The 19,590-nt window shown below is 42.6% G+C and overlaps 1 protein-coding gene across 2 annotated transcripts in view; it reads right to left on the minus strand.

Moving 5' to 3' along the window:
* Nucleotides 1-390: 390 nt before the first annotated feature.
* The window catches only part of msrab (methionine sulfoxide reductase Ab), a 35,546-nt gene continuing 16,346 nt past the window's right edge, over nucleotides 391-19,590 (minus strand). For both annotated transcript variants that reach the window (XM_022196614.2, XM_051950184.1), the window contains exons 5-6: nucleotides 13,017-13,123; nucleotides 391-2,414 (exon numbers count right to left, since the gene is read on the minus strand). In XM_022196614.2, the coding sequence (XP_022052306.1) occupies nucleotides 2,241-2,414; nucleotides 13,017-13,123 (281 nt within the window). In that variant the 3' untranslated portion in view covers nucleotides 391-2,240. The remainder of the gene's footprint in view (nucleotides 2,415-13,016; nucleotides 13,124-19,590) is intronic.

The following is a 19,590-nucleotide window of genomic DNA, read 5'->3' on the forward strand; positions in this document are numbered from 1 at the left end:
GTGCTTCGTTCTAAAAAAGTACGACACGCAGGGCTCCTGTAATTGCTCAATTCTCTTCTGTACGACACGTAATTATATGATGTATAATAGGACTTTTATTGCTAATTATGGGTTTACGGGGAGCGGAGTGAGAGTTTAAGCAAAGTGTGCATCATATTGCATACATGAGTGCCTCAAGTGTGTCATTCTGTGATCCACAATGAGTATTCTTTGAATGTCACAGTGAGTCATACTTATTTGTCCCTTGGTATTATGGTCTGTCCCTTCTGGGGCTGAAAAGGGGACAAATACTCTTTGCAGGGGCTTATGTTTTGTCATATATATAGCTTCATGATTAGACACGTATGCATGAACACCTATGGCACCTACATACACAAACACATGCAGCTATATAAGCAAAAGGTTTTATTATTTCCAAATTGACACGTTAGGAAAATAAAAGCAGTGTGATCTTACAGTGCTGACATTAATTCTGATTAGTTAAACTACATTAAAATCAATCTTGTCTGCTACTAAGCCGCGGAACGTATTTATAATCCGCATGTAAGACTTTAAAATGGATGTGAAACGGACGCTGAATTAGAAAACCATTTAGGTTTGGCAATTCTTCTTCCAGTTCACCGTGCAAGAATAAGTTTTATACATGGTTCCTTGGCTTCATCATGTCACATTAACAGAAAAAAGTCTGCAGGAGCTGCATTGCTTTCTTTGAAAAATGTCGCCACCATGTGGACTGCTGCTGCATTCTTATCTGAAGGTGTGATTGTACAGTTATTCATTCATCTTATTTGGTATTTGCATTTTCATATTTCATGTAAAGCACTTTGAGCTACTTATATGTATGAAAGGCTTTGTTTACAGAAAGTTACTTTTCTGTACTTGGTTAGTGTTCTGCATAGATTTTAACAGAATATTAGAGACTTGGTTATGTTTTTGTCACTAGAGTAATATGTCACTAAGTATAGACTCAGTGACTGACACACTGGAAATGTATGGAGCAATAGGAGTGCCAAATCAAAATATAAATAAATAAATAATTAAATAAATAAATGTGGAAATATAAAGAGAAATAAATAAATAAATGTGGAAATATAAAGAGAAATAAATAAATAAATAAATAAATGTGGAAATATAAAGAGAAATAAATAAATAAATGTGGAAATATAAAGAGAAATAAATAAATAAATAAACAAATGTGGAAATATAAAGAGAAATAAATAAATAAATAAATAAAAAGGAAAATTTTGTCTTTGCTTTTACCTTTTCTGTTTTTTCCTTTTATTTATTTATTTCTCTTTATATTTCCACATTTATTTATTTAATTATTTATTTCTCTTTATATTTCCACATTTATTTATTTAATTATTTATTTATTTATTTCCCTTTATATTTCCTCAGTCCACCAAGAAAAGGAAAAATGCAAATCAGTTTGCTCTGGGCGGGGATTCTGAACACAGGAGTCCTGCCTGACACCAGCTCCCAGCACGGCTGAAGTGAAGCCATGTCACCGTTGAGCTTCGGCTTATTCTGCCACTGATAAGAAAATAAACATTAATTTACCGAATTAGCAGCGTCCTTTCAGTGTCTGATGGCAGAATCAGCCGAAGTTCCACGGTGACACGGCTTCACTTCAGCCGTGATGGGAGCTGGTGTCAGGAAGGACTCCTGCATTTTATTTCTTGGTGGTTATTTCATAATGCCTGACACCATGAAATAGAAAAATGCAAATCAGTTTGCTCTGGGCGGGGCTTCCTTTTCAGGGTGGGGAGTCGTACCCGCACACAGGCTTCTTTCCTGACGCCAGGAGCTGGCGTCAGGAAAGAAGTAAGAAATAAAATGTAAGAAATAAAATGCAAATCAGTTTGCTTTCACTTGGTGGACTGAGCTGTCAATCAAATGGCTCTAGGCGGGGCTTCCTCGTCGTTCCTGATCACAGGCATATGAAGAGTAGACACGACACGCCCCTCTGAGCGGCCTGTGATCAGGAACGACGAGGAAGCCCCGCTTCTCTTTATATTTCCACATTTATTTATTTAATTATTTATTTCTCTTTATATTTCCACATTTATTTATTTATTTATTTATATTTTGATTTGGCACTCCTATTGCTCCATAGAAATGCATATATATATATATATATATATATATATATACACATATATATGTTTTTAAAAGGGGAATGAAACACTTCAAACAATGCCATTAATGCCAAATAAAATCTTCACTCATTAACTGATCCTTCACAACTCATCCTTCCCGGCTCTGATGGGGCAAGAGGCCCCGGTGCCTTTGAGGCCACAGTAGCCCTTTGGTACCTTCTTCAGGTACTGCTGGTGATAGTCCTCTGCGTAGTAAAACTGCTGCCCCTCCAGAATCTCAGTGGTGATGGGATCGTAGCCTTTTTTATCCAGCTCCTAGGGATGAAATACAAACATGACAGAGAGATTAAATGAAATACAAGTAGCACTTAACTGGTTTTGTTAGATGATTAACAGTGAAACTATGTCGATTACAATATTCAGCAAATGCTCTACATTGTAATTCAGTCAAAAATGAATGTCTGAAATCTATTTGAATTGCAGAATGAAATGACAAGGCTTGAGGCTTTTGTCTTGATGATGCGGAACTACCGGTCTCCTTGATCAACTACAGTACCGTTAAAGGTTTAAAAAACTAAAACAAACCTATCCGTAAGGAAAATATTACTAGAACGCAGTATCTCCAGTTATGACACGGCTTCAACAGTAGTCTTCCTATTGCGTTAGCTTCCTCAAAATAAGCACACCTCTTAAATGCTTGTTTTATTCTGTAGTGTACGAGATGTGAACTTCCAATACCTCTCGCTAATACAGTAAAGAGTTTTCTGCTCCTCAACTGGAAAGCAGGGTGATTGAGTGACAGAAGAAAGGAACATCTTTTTCTTTTTGTAGTGCAGCATGCCTCTGTGGCTCTCTCTGTGGGACAAAGCATCAAAGAGTATCCGCTCTCTTTGAGAACTCCTTAAGACACTTTCACACTTACCCTTTTCTAAACACCTTGAGAGAAGCCTTCAAACGCACGAAAGCAGCACACTCGTTCACACAGACACACATACACACACACTAAACACCTCTGACAGATATATCAAAGGTATACCTGCTGCGCTGAGTGGTTTTCTCTATCTAATAATACAAGCGCTCAGACCTCTCTAGATCAGTGCCCCTGAGAGCTGACAAAACAACAAGTCAGAGGTGCACTGGGACTGTCTGTGGGCAACAAGTTGCTTGCATGTAGCTTGCTACACCTCAGAACAGTTTTGCAGCACTGAGGAGCTATGCTTTGTGGGGGCGTCAGCTGGGTTCAGCAGGCACCATGAAACAGAAGCTGAGTGTATTCAGTCCAGGCTCAACCTGTTCCTATCGTCTTCTCCATACATCTATGACACTGTCGCTGATGCATTTTAGTAGCATTCAAGATGCGATGTGATAAAACTGGTTAGCTTGCTTCTTTATAGAAAATGTGGCCAGTTTGAATTCACGGAGGCTATGTTAGATTCCACGGTTTCAAGGCAGGAAAATTGATTAAAATTCCTCTGATCCCGCAGAGCTCGCTGGCATGTTTGAAAGCCGTGTTGTTTGTAAAAGTACACCGAAATTCCGGCGTACATCAGATCGAGAAAGTGTAAGAAAACAAAAGAATTGTCAGATTTTTAAATATAAGAGTAACCTTGAAATACTAATCTGGTTTGTGCTGTTCTGTCAGCCCATAACTCAAAGCTTAAAATCATAATATTACTTACATTACTATATTCTACATATCACATTTAAAATTTGCCAAAGAAAAAACATTCAAATATCCCGAATATCCGAATATTCGTTCACTACGGCACTATCCGGAGATTAATTTGGTAACCGAATATCCCCCCCACCCCCCGGACGTCACGTCTTCCCTCCGCCTTCTGCGCACATCGGCTCATCTCGTCCTGTGATCACATAAACATATACACATATGTCTATATTTATATACACATGTCGATGTGATCACCTCCTCCCCCCAGATGAAAATATTCGGAGCTCGTCTCTTCCCTGCGCCTTCGGCCCATTTCGGCTCATCCCGCCGTGTTCTTCAGCTCATTTCGGTTCCTCCATTTGTGTTTGTAAACACCACCCGAATGGCTGGGTGGCTGCCGACTCTGAAGTCACGCTTCACTTCATTGCATAAACACAAGACAAGATGCTGAAGACCGGTGTTTGGGAATTCTTCAGTTTAACTAAAGACTAAATGAGGGCAAAACGTGGACCCGGGAGACCACACGAACGGATCCGAATATTCGGGCCGTCTCAACCGCCGAATAGGGCCCGAATATTCGGAGGCCAGAAACCACTATTTGGGCCAGCCCGAAAATTCAGTGATCCTAGAATTCAGTATTCCATTACTGACCCAACTTGAACCAGTTGTGACAAAAATTCAGGAGCTTTTTGCCTAAACCGGGCTGAACTCGTTTGTAAAATGTGTGGGCACTTGGAGAAACTGTTGTACTTTTTGAGCCTATTTTTTTCCATTTTTGTTAAAATATTTAAAAAAAATCTAACTTTTGCCTTTTCCCCTTTTTATAATAATTGCGTTATAAAACTTTGAGACACTGCAAACAGGACTTTCAGTTTTAATTTCACTACTTCTAGCCATAACTGAGCTGTTTCCATAGTGGTATAGAACTTTCCATTGCAATGAAAACTAGTCTACAAAGAGTAAAAAATGGAGCAGAAAAAAAAAAACTCAGAAAGTGTTTCGGGTTCAGAGAATTAAAGGTTTTCCAAGGCGCTATGTAGTACTAGCTGCTTTCCATTCAACATTATCCTCTTTATGCTCCTAAGAGTCAAAAATAAGGCCTTTAAATTTTAGTACTGGACAACTAAGAGTTTGTGAGTCGGAACATGTTCCAGGATGTGAAGTTCTTACTTTAATGCTGCAGCAATCGATATTTCTATACAAACAAGGGCTAAGATCATGTGTAGGGGAAAAAAAGGTGTTATTTGAACTGATGAACCCACAGAGATTTATCGCCCAATCCTTCTGAGAACATTTCAGCTCTTTGTTTTGGTCTCACTGGACCTGACTTCACTGCTTTTCTTTACTCTCACTGCTATCATGAACCAAGCTTTCAGCAGCTTCAACAGGCCTCATGGTAGAAAAAGTTATGGACTGTCCTGATCTTTACTCTTCAATTGATCAGTCAGTATTGTGCAGCAGCTACTGGTTTTCATTGCTGATTAGTCTGTCTCTAATTGTTTGAGGAGTCTGTATTGGGCAACATTAAAGGAACTGACTATGACAGAGGAAACAATTCTTGTGATTTGAGTGCCATATAATGTTTGGTGTGTATTTTATGAATTAATTATTTTATCATCCAAAGTTCACAGGTGACTTCTGGTAAATCAACTATTTGATTCAGATCGTAGCACATTTCCAGTTTCAAAAAAACATGTAATTAAAACAAAAACAAGCAATAAAAATAATAAAAGGAAAGATAATTCACATGTCTGAAAAGTTTGGAAATTACTGTAGGAAGGGAGCAAGAATAAAAAACCTAGAAAGAGGCAGAAGCACTTTGATGATTATGCAGTGAAGATTTATTTCTTAACCTGATGTTGTGGAACAAGCTTGTGTTCTTCGGGCATGAGATAAATATTAAACCAAATCACTATACACTGTTTTCAATATATTTATAAAGCTTCTTGATGTGCAAACCAGTCTACGTAAAAAGCGAAATTTAACACATACAAAGGGCAGTATAATCAAGAGTAGATTAGAAACCTGTTGGTGTTCCTGCACGTTTTCATGTTTGTTCTCTGTCTACAGGAGAACGGTTCGACTTTTTGGTTATCTGGACGTGTCAGATCAGAGTGGGAGACAATGTAACTAAAAAGTATAACCACCCGGTGGCTCAACTGCTTGAGTAGGCGACCCATAAGCACGGGCGACAGTCCAGTCAAGGGTTCGTTTCCGATCCACGGCCTTTTGTTGCATGTCCTTCCACTGCGCTTCTCCTCATGTTTCTATCTCTCTATTTTCACTGTCCTACAAAATAAAGGCTAGAAAAGGCCAAAAAAATTACTTTAAAAAAAGTATCACCACTAAAAAATAAAACAGAATATTGGGCTGCAAGGTAGTGTGTAAATTTGTCCACATGGAGGCAGTGTGGTACAAGCTGAGTGTGTGTGCGTGTGCTGGAGGTGATGCAGTGGAGTCAGTAAATCAAAGCTCTGCGCCCCACAGAGAGGCTGAGGCAGCAGCTGACCTCTAAGTCTTCAGTGCCTGCCGCTACAATGTGAGAGCTCTAATCTCCCTGTGGGCAGGACCCAATGTCCACAAACCAAACTACGGCGAAACGCTGCCCTCAACACAGCGCGCAGGCCTCCCGAGCACGGACATATTTACCTTTCAAATGCAAACTGTGGGCAGTCTGACACAGAAGAACACCATTTTTTTCCCCTGCCTATATCCACCAGCGCTGTGGTAAGCCAGCCGGCACAAGCACAGAGCTTTGTACATCATGGCCTAATTAATCAGTCATCACCACCAAACCACAGTAGTAGAGAAGCCTCCGGGGCAGAGGATGCTCCATGCGAAGAGAGCACACTGTCCAAGGAAAGGTCTGCTATTCTGAGCTAACGTACACCTCCACCCTGACACCCCCGCACCACTCCCTCGCTCTCCATCCAGCCCTCTACAGCAGTCACAACACGGCGGCCATTTTAGATCCATAAATCAGAATGCATGGCGTCATGCCACTGTGTATAACCTTACGTGGCGTTGCTTTCTCTCTCTCTCTCACTGCAGCAGCAGCAAAGCAATGGAGGGAAGAATATGGAGGGTAAAAATGGCAAAGATGGGGGAGACAAAATTCTTGAGAGGAAAAGTAAAGCAGATTTCCCAAAGTTTAGCATTTTTGATGCTCTCGATGGTGACGTTCGAGTGACGGCTGTATAAATGGAGAAATCGGCGTGTCTTTGCTTCTATACATTTGTATAAGTGTAACAGTGAGAGCGGAATGATACAAAAGGATACGGTAAGAATAGTTGAATGCAAGCATGAGATACTCAATTTAGGAAGACAGAAATTATTTCAACCATTATGTACAAACAAAAGGCTGGTTCCCAAAGAGTAAACGACTACTTCTCAGGGCTAAGATGTGCTTTTTAGGTAAGATTACAGCGCGGGCTGGGGTTACACATGGAGCGGTTCTAGTTACTGTTGGTTTATTTAAAGGTAATGAATCTAAGTCAATGCAATGTCCTCTTAAGTGACAAAAACCGCTGGTGTGTGTGTGTCCAGGGCTGAGCTCACTCAGCCCAGTCAGCCCTTCCTTTCTTCACGCCTGTCGGAAAGACTCCCATGTCAAAGACATGGCTGAATGGGTGCATCTCTCGCTCTCTCCCTCTTCCTCTCCTCCTTTTCGACTCTCTCTCCATTTCCCTCCATTGCTGATTCTCTCCTTCTCTCTCTCTCCCTCTCTCTCCCATGTGAGCACAGACCACCGCTTCGTGCTACCAAAGTCCTCCCTGCTTGCCAGCCAAGCGAGAGAGCCCCTCGCGCCATCGCCATCGCCAGAGAGGCGGCCCTGGGACACAAATAGGATGTGACACCCCGAGAGAGGGCTGAGGTGGAGGAGGAAGAAGAGGAGAAGGAGGAGGAGGGAAATGCACTCTCTCTTCCTTACCCCACTGTCTTGTCTCTCTCTGTGCCGTCTCCCCTCAGAAGGCCTACGGCTGCAGAGTGGTGGGGAAGAGACGTGCACTGACATAGAGTTTGTGACACCCGATGACTCATGGTCAAGACATTTGGCGAGGGATATGACCTCAATTCAGTGATTTATGTAATCATCCCTGAGTCCACTACTGTTACTGGTATATGGTCATCGCTCTTCACCATTTCCCTGGCACTTCATTCCTATTGTTCTGTTTGTTCCTTTCTCAGTTCTCATCTCAGTTTTACATGCTGCTGCCTATCTCGGCCAGGACTCCCTTGAAAAAGAGGTTCTTAATCTCAATGGGATCTTTCCTGGTTAAACAAAGGTTAAATAAATTAAATAATAATAATCTCAAATTCAAATTTGCCCATCTGGCATTACCATAATTAAGCAAAAAATATTGCCACAGTAATATTGCTGTAATAATTTAGCAGTTGGGAAAGTATGAAAACCTTTACTTAAATATCTTTTCTGCAGGGCCTCAGTAGAAAACCACTGGAGTATTAGTATCAGTCCTACTTCAAATTTAAACAGTAAAATTTAACACTAAAAGCATTCAACAGAACGACATTTGTAATTGTGTTATATCACTGGGGTATTAAGGATTATTATTGTCATTGATGACTTAATGTGTAAGTGACCTTTAAAGCTGTGGCTGGTGTAATTAAGCCAATTTTAACAAATTTTCACAGAATTGGGCAACATTTTCTGTAATATCTGACTACTGTCAGATCAGCTGTTTGGATGATAATACATTGATCATTCCATGAACTTCCAGTAAAATATAAAGTACCTACTAAAATATAGTGCAGTAGAAATACCAAGAAACATAAAATGTTAATACTCGAGTTACTTTCTGCACCTGAGAACGTAAAGATAAAAGGACAAAATAAGATTAGTGCATTCCTACCCACTCTGGATCGCTTTCTTTCTGATCTAAAACCAATTTAATGTTGACTCCAGCTGCACACCTGAACTCCAGAGCACAAAAAGCCCTTCAACATCTTAAAAATGTAAATACACTGTGAGCACCGCAACTACACAGCCGCTCTGTGATGAAATGCCGGTAATAGATAGACTGCGGCTCTGCCTGAAAACACATGAAATAGCCTGACATGATACTTATCGACTAGTCCGCGGCACCATGCTTGCCCTAAATGACCTCAGGGAGAGAGTCAGAGTGGGAGTGATGGAAAGACAACGGAGGAGAGAAAACAGAGGCAGGAGGGAGAGGGACATAGAGATGGAGTGAAGGAAGAAGAGGAGAGGAGCACAGGCTACAGAGGCTGATGGAATGAAATCAGACTATAGTGTAGGGAGACAGAGGCTAATGAAAGAGCAGTATATGATGCGTCTTTGCTCCTGTGAGGTTCCGTGAAATGCCATACACGCAAAACATTCACTGCAAGTGTATGTGAATGACCTACAGGATGTATGTTCCCTCTGTAGGTCTGTCTATGCACAGAGGATGGAGAGCCTTTTTTTTCCCTCTGCCCTGCTCTGTTCATCTCTCTTTCTCTCTCTCAGCACGGGTCAGGCATCCATTTTAGCTGGGCTCTAATCTTCAGCGAGCGCTCCTACATTTTGTGAGCGAGGAAGCCAACACTCCTACATTTTGAGAGGGAGAGAGGATGCACGCACTTCAGTCTCGGAGCGAGGCGGTGCACGCTCCTACGTTTTTTTTGTTGTTGTTGTTGATGCTTTTTTTTTCCCAGAGCAGACAACAAGTAGCTCAGTATCTAAAGACCGAAAATGCTGAAGATCATCCAGGCATTGTGAAAAGCAATCGTGTTGTGTTTTTTTCAAACACTGCAGCTGCAGTGCAATCGACAGCATCTCATTGGCGGATGGGCATTTTCCTTCTGGCGACTGAAAAGTTCTTTGTGAACAATAAGCTGCTCACAATTTTTAGTTCAGCACACAGCTAAATTTTTGAAATGTACAGGCTTGAATACGGGCAAGATAGGCAATAATTGGAAGAGTAAATTTCACTTTTGAAGACTTTCCAAAATAAGAAACGTGAGCTTGTGTGACTAGAAGCCCGATTACGAAACCTGCTGATGCTGTGCCCCATTTTAACAACCCTCGGGCTTCTCCTCAAGACTTCGAGCCCCAAATGAACTCCCCCCTTTTTTTTCCACCCATCATCTGAACCCCTGTGCACCCCTCCTCTCTTCATCCCCTTTCAAGCTCATTAAGTTAGGATGCTTTATCAGAGGGCACACTCACCCCTCCAAGGCCCTTCACACATGCATGTGCATGTACACACACAGTACTCACGCTGGCTTGATAAAACCTATTGTTCATACTTGCACGCACACACACGCGTATAATATAGAACCCCCCGTTCATCCATTTTTCTCTCCAAACCCCTAACCCATCTCTAAGCCACCCCCACCCCCACTCTCCTCCTAATCAACTCTTCCCATCCCTTCTCTCCCTCTCTCACCCTCCACTCACCCCCACACCCCTCAGCCTGCTCTAGGGAGACACATTTTAGCAGAGAGGGAGGGAGAGAGAGAGAGAGAAAGAGAGAAGGAGGGGAAAAGAGATGGGGGAGACAGAGGGAGAGAAAGAGATGCACTCCTCCTCTCTGCTCTGCTGCCACAGCGGCTTGGCTACAGAAGCCTTTGATGTTCTGCAAATTTCAAATTTCATTATAGAGAACCCCCTGCTCCTCTCTCCCTTCCCTCCCCCTCCTCCCCTCTCTGCTCTCGCGCTTAAACAAGCTTTTCTGCCTCACTCTCCTACCACCCCCCCCCCAACTCCAACCCCCCTCTCAATGCTGAAGTTAAGAAACTGAAAGCCCTGCAGAAGAGACTCTTCGTATGGGTTAATTATTCATTGGGCTGTGCCTGTATGTGCCAAATGTATGTGTCTGCGTGTGTTTGTACGTACATGGAAGCGTGTGCGAGTGTGTGCGAGTCATGGGCTGGCAGTGGGGTGGAATCTGGATTTTGCGATGCCTGTCTTATCTCTGGTCGTCTTAGATCGCCTCCACCCACACTCTCTTGTCACTCTACTGAACATGCATTCACTTCTCCCGATGCTTCGCCCAAAGAGCATCGGCCTTTTAGGATAAAACACTCACTCGCGCACGAGCTCAAATGCAAAGACAGACCCGCACCGCGAGCCCCTTCGTCTGCAGAGATGCCGTTTTCAAGCCGGGCATTGTTGAGACTCAGCATCAATGCGGCAAGGCAACCATTTCAGGGCAGGAAGCTGCCATTTTGGTTCAGACTGTGTCAGCTGCTTTGAGAAGATATGTGTCCCAGTGGCCCTCAGATGAAACTGGGGTGCCACTGAAGTGGTTGACAGATCGGTGGTGTCAGCAGCGTTGGTGGGGAGAGAATGGAGGAAAGTGAGCGAGAAGGAAGGAAGAGTCTGAGCACTGTTTCTCCTCTCGATGTTTGCAAATGTGTGTGTTTTGTCTGGTGTGTTGAGGTTCTCAGTCTTTCCCTGGCATGATGGTGACAAAAAGATACTGCTCGGTGTAACAGCCTTTTCTGTGCTGTAATACGAACCCGGTGAACCCTGCAATGCTTTTGCTCGGTTTTCACTCTGTTCAAGGCTCACGGACTTGTGATTTCATGTCTTATCTAGGGCATGCCATATATTGTTATTTTCAGAATAAGCTAGACTAATCGCAAATTTCATGGATTTGCTCGTGAGGGTACAATTCATTTCTTTATTGGAACATTTCATAAATGTTCTTTTGCGCTTGCTCAGATGTCATGGAAGTATAAATGTTCAAATTAAAACATTTTTAAGGGGGATTTTAAAATCTTCTTGTCATGTTGTAAAAGTAGAGTGTGAAGTGTATTAAAAAAATAAATACTTTGGATGATCATTTAATAAAAATACATTACAGATTATTGCTATTACTAATAACATAACAATATTCAAAAAATGTCATCACATAAAGACATGAGGTTATGTTCTTAAAATACTGTTACCAAGGTCAGCTTTTAAACCATACACAAAAAAATATGCAATTCATTTACAAACTCTGACTCTGATTAGAATCATGTAAGATGATTGAAAGCTTCAGAAGAGCAACAAAGTGTGCTATGACCAAGATTATTGAGTAAAATGCAGTTTAAAGGTCAGGGATGAACTTAAATTTAACATGTATCCTTATTATTTTCCTCTGTGATGAATGTGTTGGCTCTATGTTTCCTATCATGCTTTGGTTAATGCATGTTTGACATCTGTGCATCCTTGTTTCTTTGCTGGTTCCTCATCCTGTTCTGAAAACGCTGTGAGGGACTCAGAAGCCTAGATGGCGTACGTGCTTGTTTGTGTGGGTGTTGGGGGGGGTCATGGTCAGTTGACAGCCAAAGGGTGGGGTCACCGTCGGTTGATAGCCTGTCAGTGATGATTCCTCTGATCTGATTGCTCCCTTCTTCTGCTTCTCCTGCCTTTCTCCCCCCACCTTTCCACCTTCCTGGTCCCAGCTGCCACTCTTTTCTCACCTCTGACCCCAGCCCAAGGCCAAGGTTGGGAGGTTGTTGCCACAGCAACGTAACAGCCCCTGCGGCCCGTGACTGCTGACCCCGGGAGCCCCTAGTAACCATGACGATCATAATTTGCTCCCCTCTGCCCCCTGCCAGCTCGCCCATGAATACCATTTAGAGGAGGAGAGGGACAAGCAGGCCAAAGTGATGCAGGGATCAACGGGAGGATGGACGGATGGACAGATGGACTGAGGGAACAAAAGGGCGACGCGTGTGCCATTGAAAGGCAGAGCTGCAGAAATCAGTTAAGATGACCTATCGACCCTCTTTTAGGTTAAGAAAGAGGGCTTCACTGAGTGTATATAGATGAGTATCATCTAAATTGAGCTGGTTTTGCTTAACTAAACAGCATAAGAGGTCACCACTGCAGACTCTGACTTTCAATTGTTATTCAAACAACTAGGACGGCTCTAAAATACAGCCAAGCCTCACTCAACGGGTGAAACAGTTTCTTTAAAAGATCACAACTTTATCTATTTTGATAAATCTCATTTTGTTACCGACATGATAACACGGAATCAAATATAAACATCCATCATACTGCTAATCTCATTCTCTTAAATGGAATGATGCGTGTGAAATTGCAACAATGCGCTCAACACTGAGCAGCAAATTGCAAAAAATAACAGCCATTATTCACATTTTTAACACTTTTTCAACAGATGCTCTGCTGCCACTGCTTTACTTCACACACGGTTTGGTTATTATGTAACACCGTGCTTGAGCAAATGCAATAACAAAAGGTTCTGATGTGTGTGTGGTGATGGTACCTGCTGGAAGGCCACTTTAGTCTTCAATGCAAGCTCCTGCTGAGCGGGGCTGGATGTGTAAATGGCTGAACGGTACTGAGTGCCCTTGTCATTGTGCTGCTTCATACCTGTATAAAAATACATACAAAAGGAACATAAGACAGACGGGTTGAATAAAGGCAGCGACTTTAGCTTTCAGGGAATCAGCTCCCAGTTTGGGTTTGGGCAGAAGACAGTCTCTCCATTTTGAAGATTAGACTTAAAACTTTCCGTTTTGTTAAAGCTTATAGTTGAGGGTTGGCTCAGGTGACCCTGAATCACTCCTTAGTTCTTGCTGCTCCAAGTGTAGAATGCTGCAACTGCACAGGAAACCTCTCCTCTTTTCACCTCTCAATGCATTCCTATACCACTATTGCATTTGTGTCTTCTCTCTCCTGCAGCTTTTTTCTTTTCTTCATCCTCGTGAGTTTCTTTCTACAGGTTTCTGATCTGAAGCTACTGGCTCCACCAACCTGCTTGGTGTTCACTGTTTGTCATTGCTCACTGCTCATCTTCTCTCTCTCTGCTCTCCCGGTCTGATCAGCCGGTTGAGGCAGATGGTCGCCCACCCTGAGTCTGGTTCTGCTGAAGGTTTCTTCCTGTTAAAATGGAGCTTTCCCTTCCCACTGTCACCATATTGTAAGGTCTTGACCTCACTATGTAAAGTGCCCCGAGATGACGTATGCTGCGATTCAGCGCTATATTTAATATACATACAGTTCATTGGACTGACCCGGCAAACAAGCACAATCGCAGCAGATACAATATCATTTGCATGTAAAAGGTTTTCACAATTATGTCATCATCCCGCATCTTGAATTCATGAAGCCAAATGAATTCAAAGATCACAGCAGATTTGGGCTTTCATTAGGGAGGCCTGCGGTGTGTAGGTGTACGGGCACATGTAGGTGGGCGTGTTTTCTTTGTCCTTTATGTGCCACTGTCAAAATTTTCATCAGCTTTACATCAGTGTGTTTGGAAGAAGCCCAGGCCTAGTGTACCTTGATTAGGAGGCCAAACAGCTGCAATCACTTCTATGCTTCTCAGATGCTACAATCCTGAGCAGCTTTGGCATCCATGGACGCACCAATGGCAGGCTTCTGTCTGTTATCTCTCATTCGCTCTCCCACTCAGCATTTGTTTCTTCTCTTGACTGGTGAGTGCCATTCTCTTGTTTATCTATGTTTCTAAACCCTTGTCTTTCTCCATCTTTGGCCTTTTGTTACGGACAGGAGCTAGTAGTGTATTTGTGTCGTTCTTTAAAGGGGAACTTCATTTTTTTTCAACCTGGGGTCTGTTTTCATATGTCATTTCATACATGTGAGTGATGGAGAAATGAATTTTCGACATAGCTCCAGTATTTAGCCAGGCAGGCAGCTTAGCAGCTCAGTTAGCAGCTCGGCTAGCGAAAAGTATGGGGCAGCTGGCCCCCCCCGCGTCAAAGTCTGCCCTCACATGCTTTTGCCCCACACTGACCGGCTCAGATAGTCTCAGCCGTCAGTGTGGGGCAAAAGCATGTTAGGGCAGACTTTGACGCGGGGGGGCCAGCTGCCCCATACTTTTCGCTAGCCGAGCTGCTAACTGAGCTGCTAAGCTGCCTGCCGGGCTAAATACTGGAGCTATGTCGAAAATTCATTTCTCCATCACTCACATGTATGAAATGACATATGGAAACAGACCCCAGGTTGAAAAAAACCGAAGTTCCCCTTTAAGGCCTTTACAGCTTAGTTCTTGTGAATAAGAGATCACTGTCAATTCATTTGGTCAAAACCTGGTTTTTGGTCAGTGACCGTCAACCAAACCAAATGGGTAAAGATCAGTGTTATATTTCAGTTGAGCTCTTCCTGCTTCAGTCAGTGTATTCAGAATCGTTTTGTCAGCAGTTTGTGTCTTAATGTGGAGTCCATTTCTTCTCTGTTTTTGCATCTATTTCCTTAAAACACTATCAATTAATTTTCTGGCTACTTCAGGGCAGCAAAACAAGCCGTAAACACAACAATGACATGCTGTCACCTTACAAAGCTGATATGTGAACACGCTGGCAAACGCTTGCTTATTTACACATCACACACAGAGCAACATTGGCATTCATTTGGAGTTGTGTTCGTGCCCAACCAAAAAAAAAAAAAAAAAATCGAGTTTGAAGACTCACTCTCCTTTTAGCTGTGTTTTGCTGTACACCAACTCCTATGGGAAATATCTGGCTTCCCAGTAGCTAAATGCTCCACCATGTTCACCAGATCTGGTGTTCGGTGCTTGGCAGGTTGTGTACAATGTTTCTTAAGCGCTTTCTTTGATGAAATCTGCCGTATGCTGGAACTGGAATGAAGTTGATGAGAGTGTTGAGATTAAAAGAAGCTGAAGAGATGATGATTACTTGTTGGTTCTTCACAAACAGCGACACCTTTGTACGCAGTCACTGGATGATTAGTGCAGTCATGTGTGATCAGTGTAGTCAGTCTGACTAATGGAGGTATGTATTGTGCTACAGTAGAGGGAAATGTGTCATGTCTATCATTGGGAACACCAACACAAAATACATTTTTCACCAATCAGATGTGACCACTGTAACATCTTTGCCAAATCTGTAGAGCTGCACCTCTACGTATTTTTCAGGAGATAAAATCTGTTGTGTCTATAACCTTTGTCAAGCAACATACTGTAACACCAGTTGTAGCATCTCATCTGTTGGCTTTCTATTTATATTGTGTGAGAATAACAATTTCCACCGACTTTGCAGACGTCTCCCCGACACAGTGATCTGCATATCTTGTTCCCTTTAGATTAAATGTTACCTTACATCATGGAGTGTCACAACCTATCAGTGACACAGTCTGTTCAAGCATAATGGTTATAAGTATTCATCTGGTTTTCATTCAAATCAGAGCAGACAAGCAGCCATCGTCTGCACTCCGACACACATTGAATAAACTCACTATATCTAATGTTGCTGCCTCACAGAATTTGCTTCACTGAAAATTTCTTCAACAATATTAAATGCTCCTGTGGTTCAAATGTGATAAAAACGTGTTGTGGAGGAACCCCTGTTGAACAAAAGGCATATCAGAAGGCTTACAGAGCAAATTTGAAAAATACAGTGCACTGAAACTGTCAGAGCAATCCTGACTAAAACTAACATACTGGTTAATTTAGGAAGAAGTACCTATTACCATATAGTCGTTTGCACAATTAACCTTAATGAATAGAATGAAAATGAACCCACAAGGAAGAATGAGTGCTTTACTCTTTCAAATAATTTATAGTTCAACATTTGAGAAAAAATTATTACATGTTTTCTTGTCAATAATTAGATTATAAAATTATTGGCACTCTAATTTCTGTGCAAATAAGATTATTATGTAGCTATGAGCTGGTTAGCTTAGCGTAGCATAAATACTGGAACCAGGAGCAAATGATAGCCTGTCTTGGTCCACAAATTAACAGAATCCACTTTGTGGCAAATAAATGTAATTTTCAAACTGCTTTGAATGATGTTCACTAAAAAAAGTAATTGTTCTGATGCTCAGTCTCTCATCTAACCTCTCGTTTAATTTTTTCCACCATAACCAGAGATCTCAAGATAAACCTAATCAGCTACAATGTCATGAAAGGACTTTTTCCGTTTTTACTTTATTTTATTGTTTGCCTTTCCACCTATTTGTGTCCCTATGTCTCTGCATCCATCTCCACCCTCTTTCGCTCCATCTCTGCAGTGTTGGATGGCGGCCATCTTGCCCCCAGCGCTGTTGTTCAGTGAAGAGGCCAATGGTTGCCCCTCCATCAAAGGCCACCAAGTCACTCTGCCATTGGCTGTCCACCAGAGCCTTTACTCTGATTGGCTGGCTGGCAGGGGTCTTGTAGCTTTGCTGTCCCCCATGACCTTCCCCGCTGACCTGCGGTTCTGACCACCTCAACCACACACACAGCCATAATTGCAAGATCAAGTGTAGACAAAGTATTAATTATGAGAGGAAACCCCATCGTATATCATGAAACTACTGGTTTGACTGCTGTAACTTAATTAAAGCCATTTTACAGCTGAACAGAATTATTTTTACTCCCGTACGGAAAACGCAGACGTTTAATATCTAGCATTAAAAAGCCGAGATGACAAAGGCTTCTCATCACAAAGAAACGGTTGATATGGAGTATCAGAGAAAAGTCAAGAGACAAACACCCTTGAGTTGTAATAGCTGCTTGTAATTAAGATTCATCTCATCTTCTCAGATCTACCAGAAGATGAGTTGCTCCCTAATCAAAATATTAACACCATCCAAAGTATCTGCTTTGCTTTTGATTATACCAACTCCAAATCCATCCCCAAAAGCATTCAGTCCTCAAAGAACTATAATGGCAACAAATACCACCCAAAAAACTCTAGTTCTCCCCTCCCGCCTCCACCGTCTCCCTCTCTCTCTCTCGTTCTCTCCATTTTTAACAGCCCCCTTCGTTATTTTCTCCATCCATCAAAGGCAGCAGTAATTATTAATGAGAGCCTCCCTGTTCTCTCTGCATTATGCATGAGAGCCTTGCCTCTGAAAGCAGAGGGTAATGGGGGTGGACAGAAGAGGAGGGGCGACGGGTCACACATGCGCACACACACACATGCACACGCTGCATCTTGGGGTCACCGACCTATGCCCACGAAACCAAAAATATTAATTAATTGCCTCCACCCCCTACCTGCGAAATCTGTATATATTAAAGTTGCCCCTTTAACACAAGTGAAAGCCAAAAACAGACGAAGTGGGAGGGTGTTGGGTTATCTGGAGTCTCAGAGGGAGTCTTTCAAGCAGATACAAACCTGCAAATGTACATTCATATATAGGCATGTTGTGTGTAAACCCGCTGAGAATTACTTGCAACTTTAATAAAAAAAAATCTCTTTCAGTGTTTACGCTTGCACACACAAAAAATGGCTCCACTCAGTTTGTCCCTGCTGGCTGATAGGGGATAAAAGCCTGTGATTCCTCCCACTTCCAGCTCCACCATCCCTCCTTCCTTCTGCAATTTGCGCTAATTCACTTTTCTTCACTAGCTCTTGCCTCGCTGCCCGCTTACTTATTCCCTTCTACATTCAAATCCTTGCTCTCTTTGCCACGTGTGGATGGATGCTTGTGCGCTTGAAAGATGGCCAGAGACGGGGTCAGCACGGACTAAGGATAGCCAAACTTGTGATAATCAGTTGCAGGTAAAGAAAGAGATGAAAGAGTCGGAAGGTAATTAGGAATGTTGTTGTTATAAAAAGCTATTAGGAAGGAAGAAGAGGAGGAAGAGAAGGATGTTGTACCGATGCCTGTTGCAATTTTCCAACTCCTCTACAGAGCTGGGAGCCTAATCGTAAACTCATTCTCCCTGATATCTTTTTGCACAACCATCTTTCATTCGCTAACAACTGTAAAAGCCGAGATTATCCCCAACTCTTCACCGCTTCACTCCTTTCCCTCCGTCTCCTTTCGCTCCCTCTCTGCCCCCTGCGTTTCAAAAGGCCAGCCGACACTTGGAATAGATGTAAAACAAGAAAAGACTGCAAATGAGGCAAAAAAAGGGAAAGACGAAAATCATTTAATTACAGAAAAGAAAGAATAAACATTTCGGCAGTCAAGCTATTGTCAGTGTCTGCAATTAAGAAATGTCTCGGCATAATTGGTGACTTTTTGCATGCGTCCGAGCATGGAGGAAAAACATCTGAAGTGAATTCAGAATTATTGCACTTGGCAGCACATACCAATTAGACTGCAGCAGAGTGAACGCTAATGAACAATCTAATGCAGCTTCAGTTTTTCTTTTACCTTTTTATTCCTAACCCTATCTCCATGCACTGTCATGTACCGTCGTATATACTCATGTCAAGAGAGAGATGGCGTTGATGATGTCGTCATTTCTACTATTCTGCCAAATACTACATTACAAATAAACAAAGTATAATGCGCGATAACTGCAGTCTTTCCTCGGTGTGTGTGTGTGTGATAGTACTCGGGGTTGTGCCGTGCCCCGCGGTCCCGTTACGACTGTGTGCGTGCCAGCAGAGCTCTCTCCTCCTCTCCTCTCCCAGCTGCTATTTTTGCCCTGTTCTTATGTAAGCCCTTCCTGATGCGCTGGAGACAGAGGCAGAGTACGGAGTTGGGATGGTGAGAGCATCCCCAGCGGACACACACATACACTCGCCTGCACGTGCAAACACATGCGCGCACACACTCTATACGTGCATTTATGCACATATGCAACGGCGGGAAAGCGATGCTCTGCTGGCGGCCGGATGGCGACACAATGCATACGGAGGAAATGTCAGCTCCATGTGCGCCCCGGCAAAAGGGCTACGACTCCAACGTGCACATCATGTAGATTACTGCAGCAGCAATCGTCTGTTTTAAAGAGTTGTTTTATCAGCACGGTGCTTAGCGGTGCTCTCTAACGTGATCACTTCATGGTTCTGGGCATGCTGTCAGAGTACTGTGACTCTGGCCCTCAGCTGTTTATTTTTAGCTGCATCTAAATCTAACAAGTGGAGCTTGCTCCACTGTTGTTCTCCAATCACTCCGGATAACAGCAGAAG

Source organism: Acanthochromis polyacanthus, chromosome 1 (genome assembly GCF_021347895.1).
Source record: "Acanthochromis polyacanthus isolate Apoly-LR-REF ecotype Palm Island chromosome 1, KAUST_Apoly_ChrSc, whole genome shotgun sequence".
Classification (NCBI taxonomy): domain Eukaryota; kingdom Metazoa; phylum Chordata; class Actinopteri; family Pomacentridae; genus Acanthochromis; species Acanthochromis polyacanthus.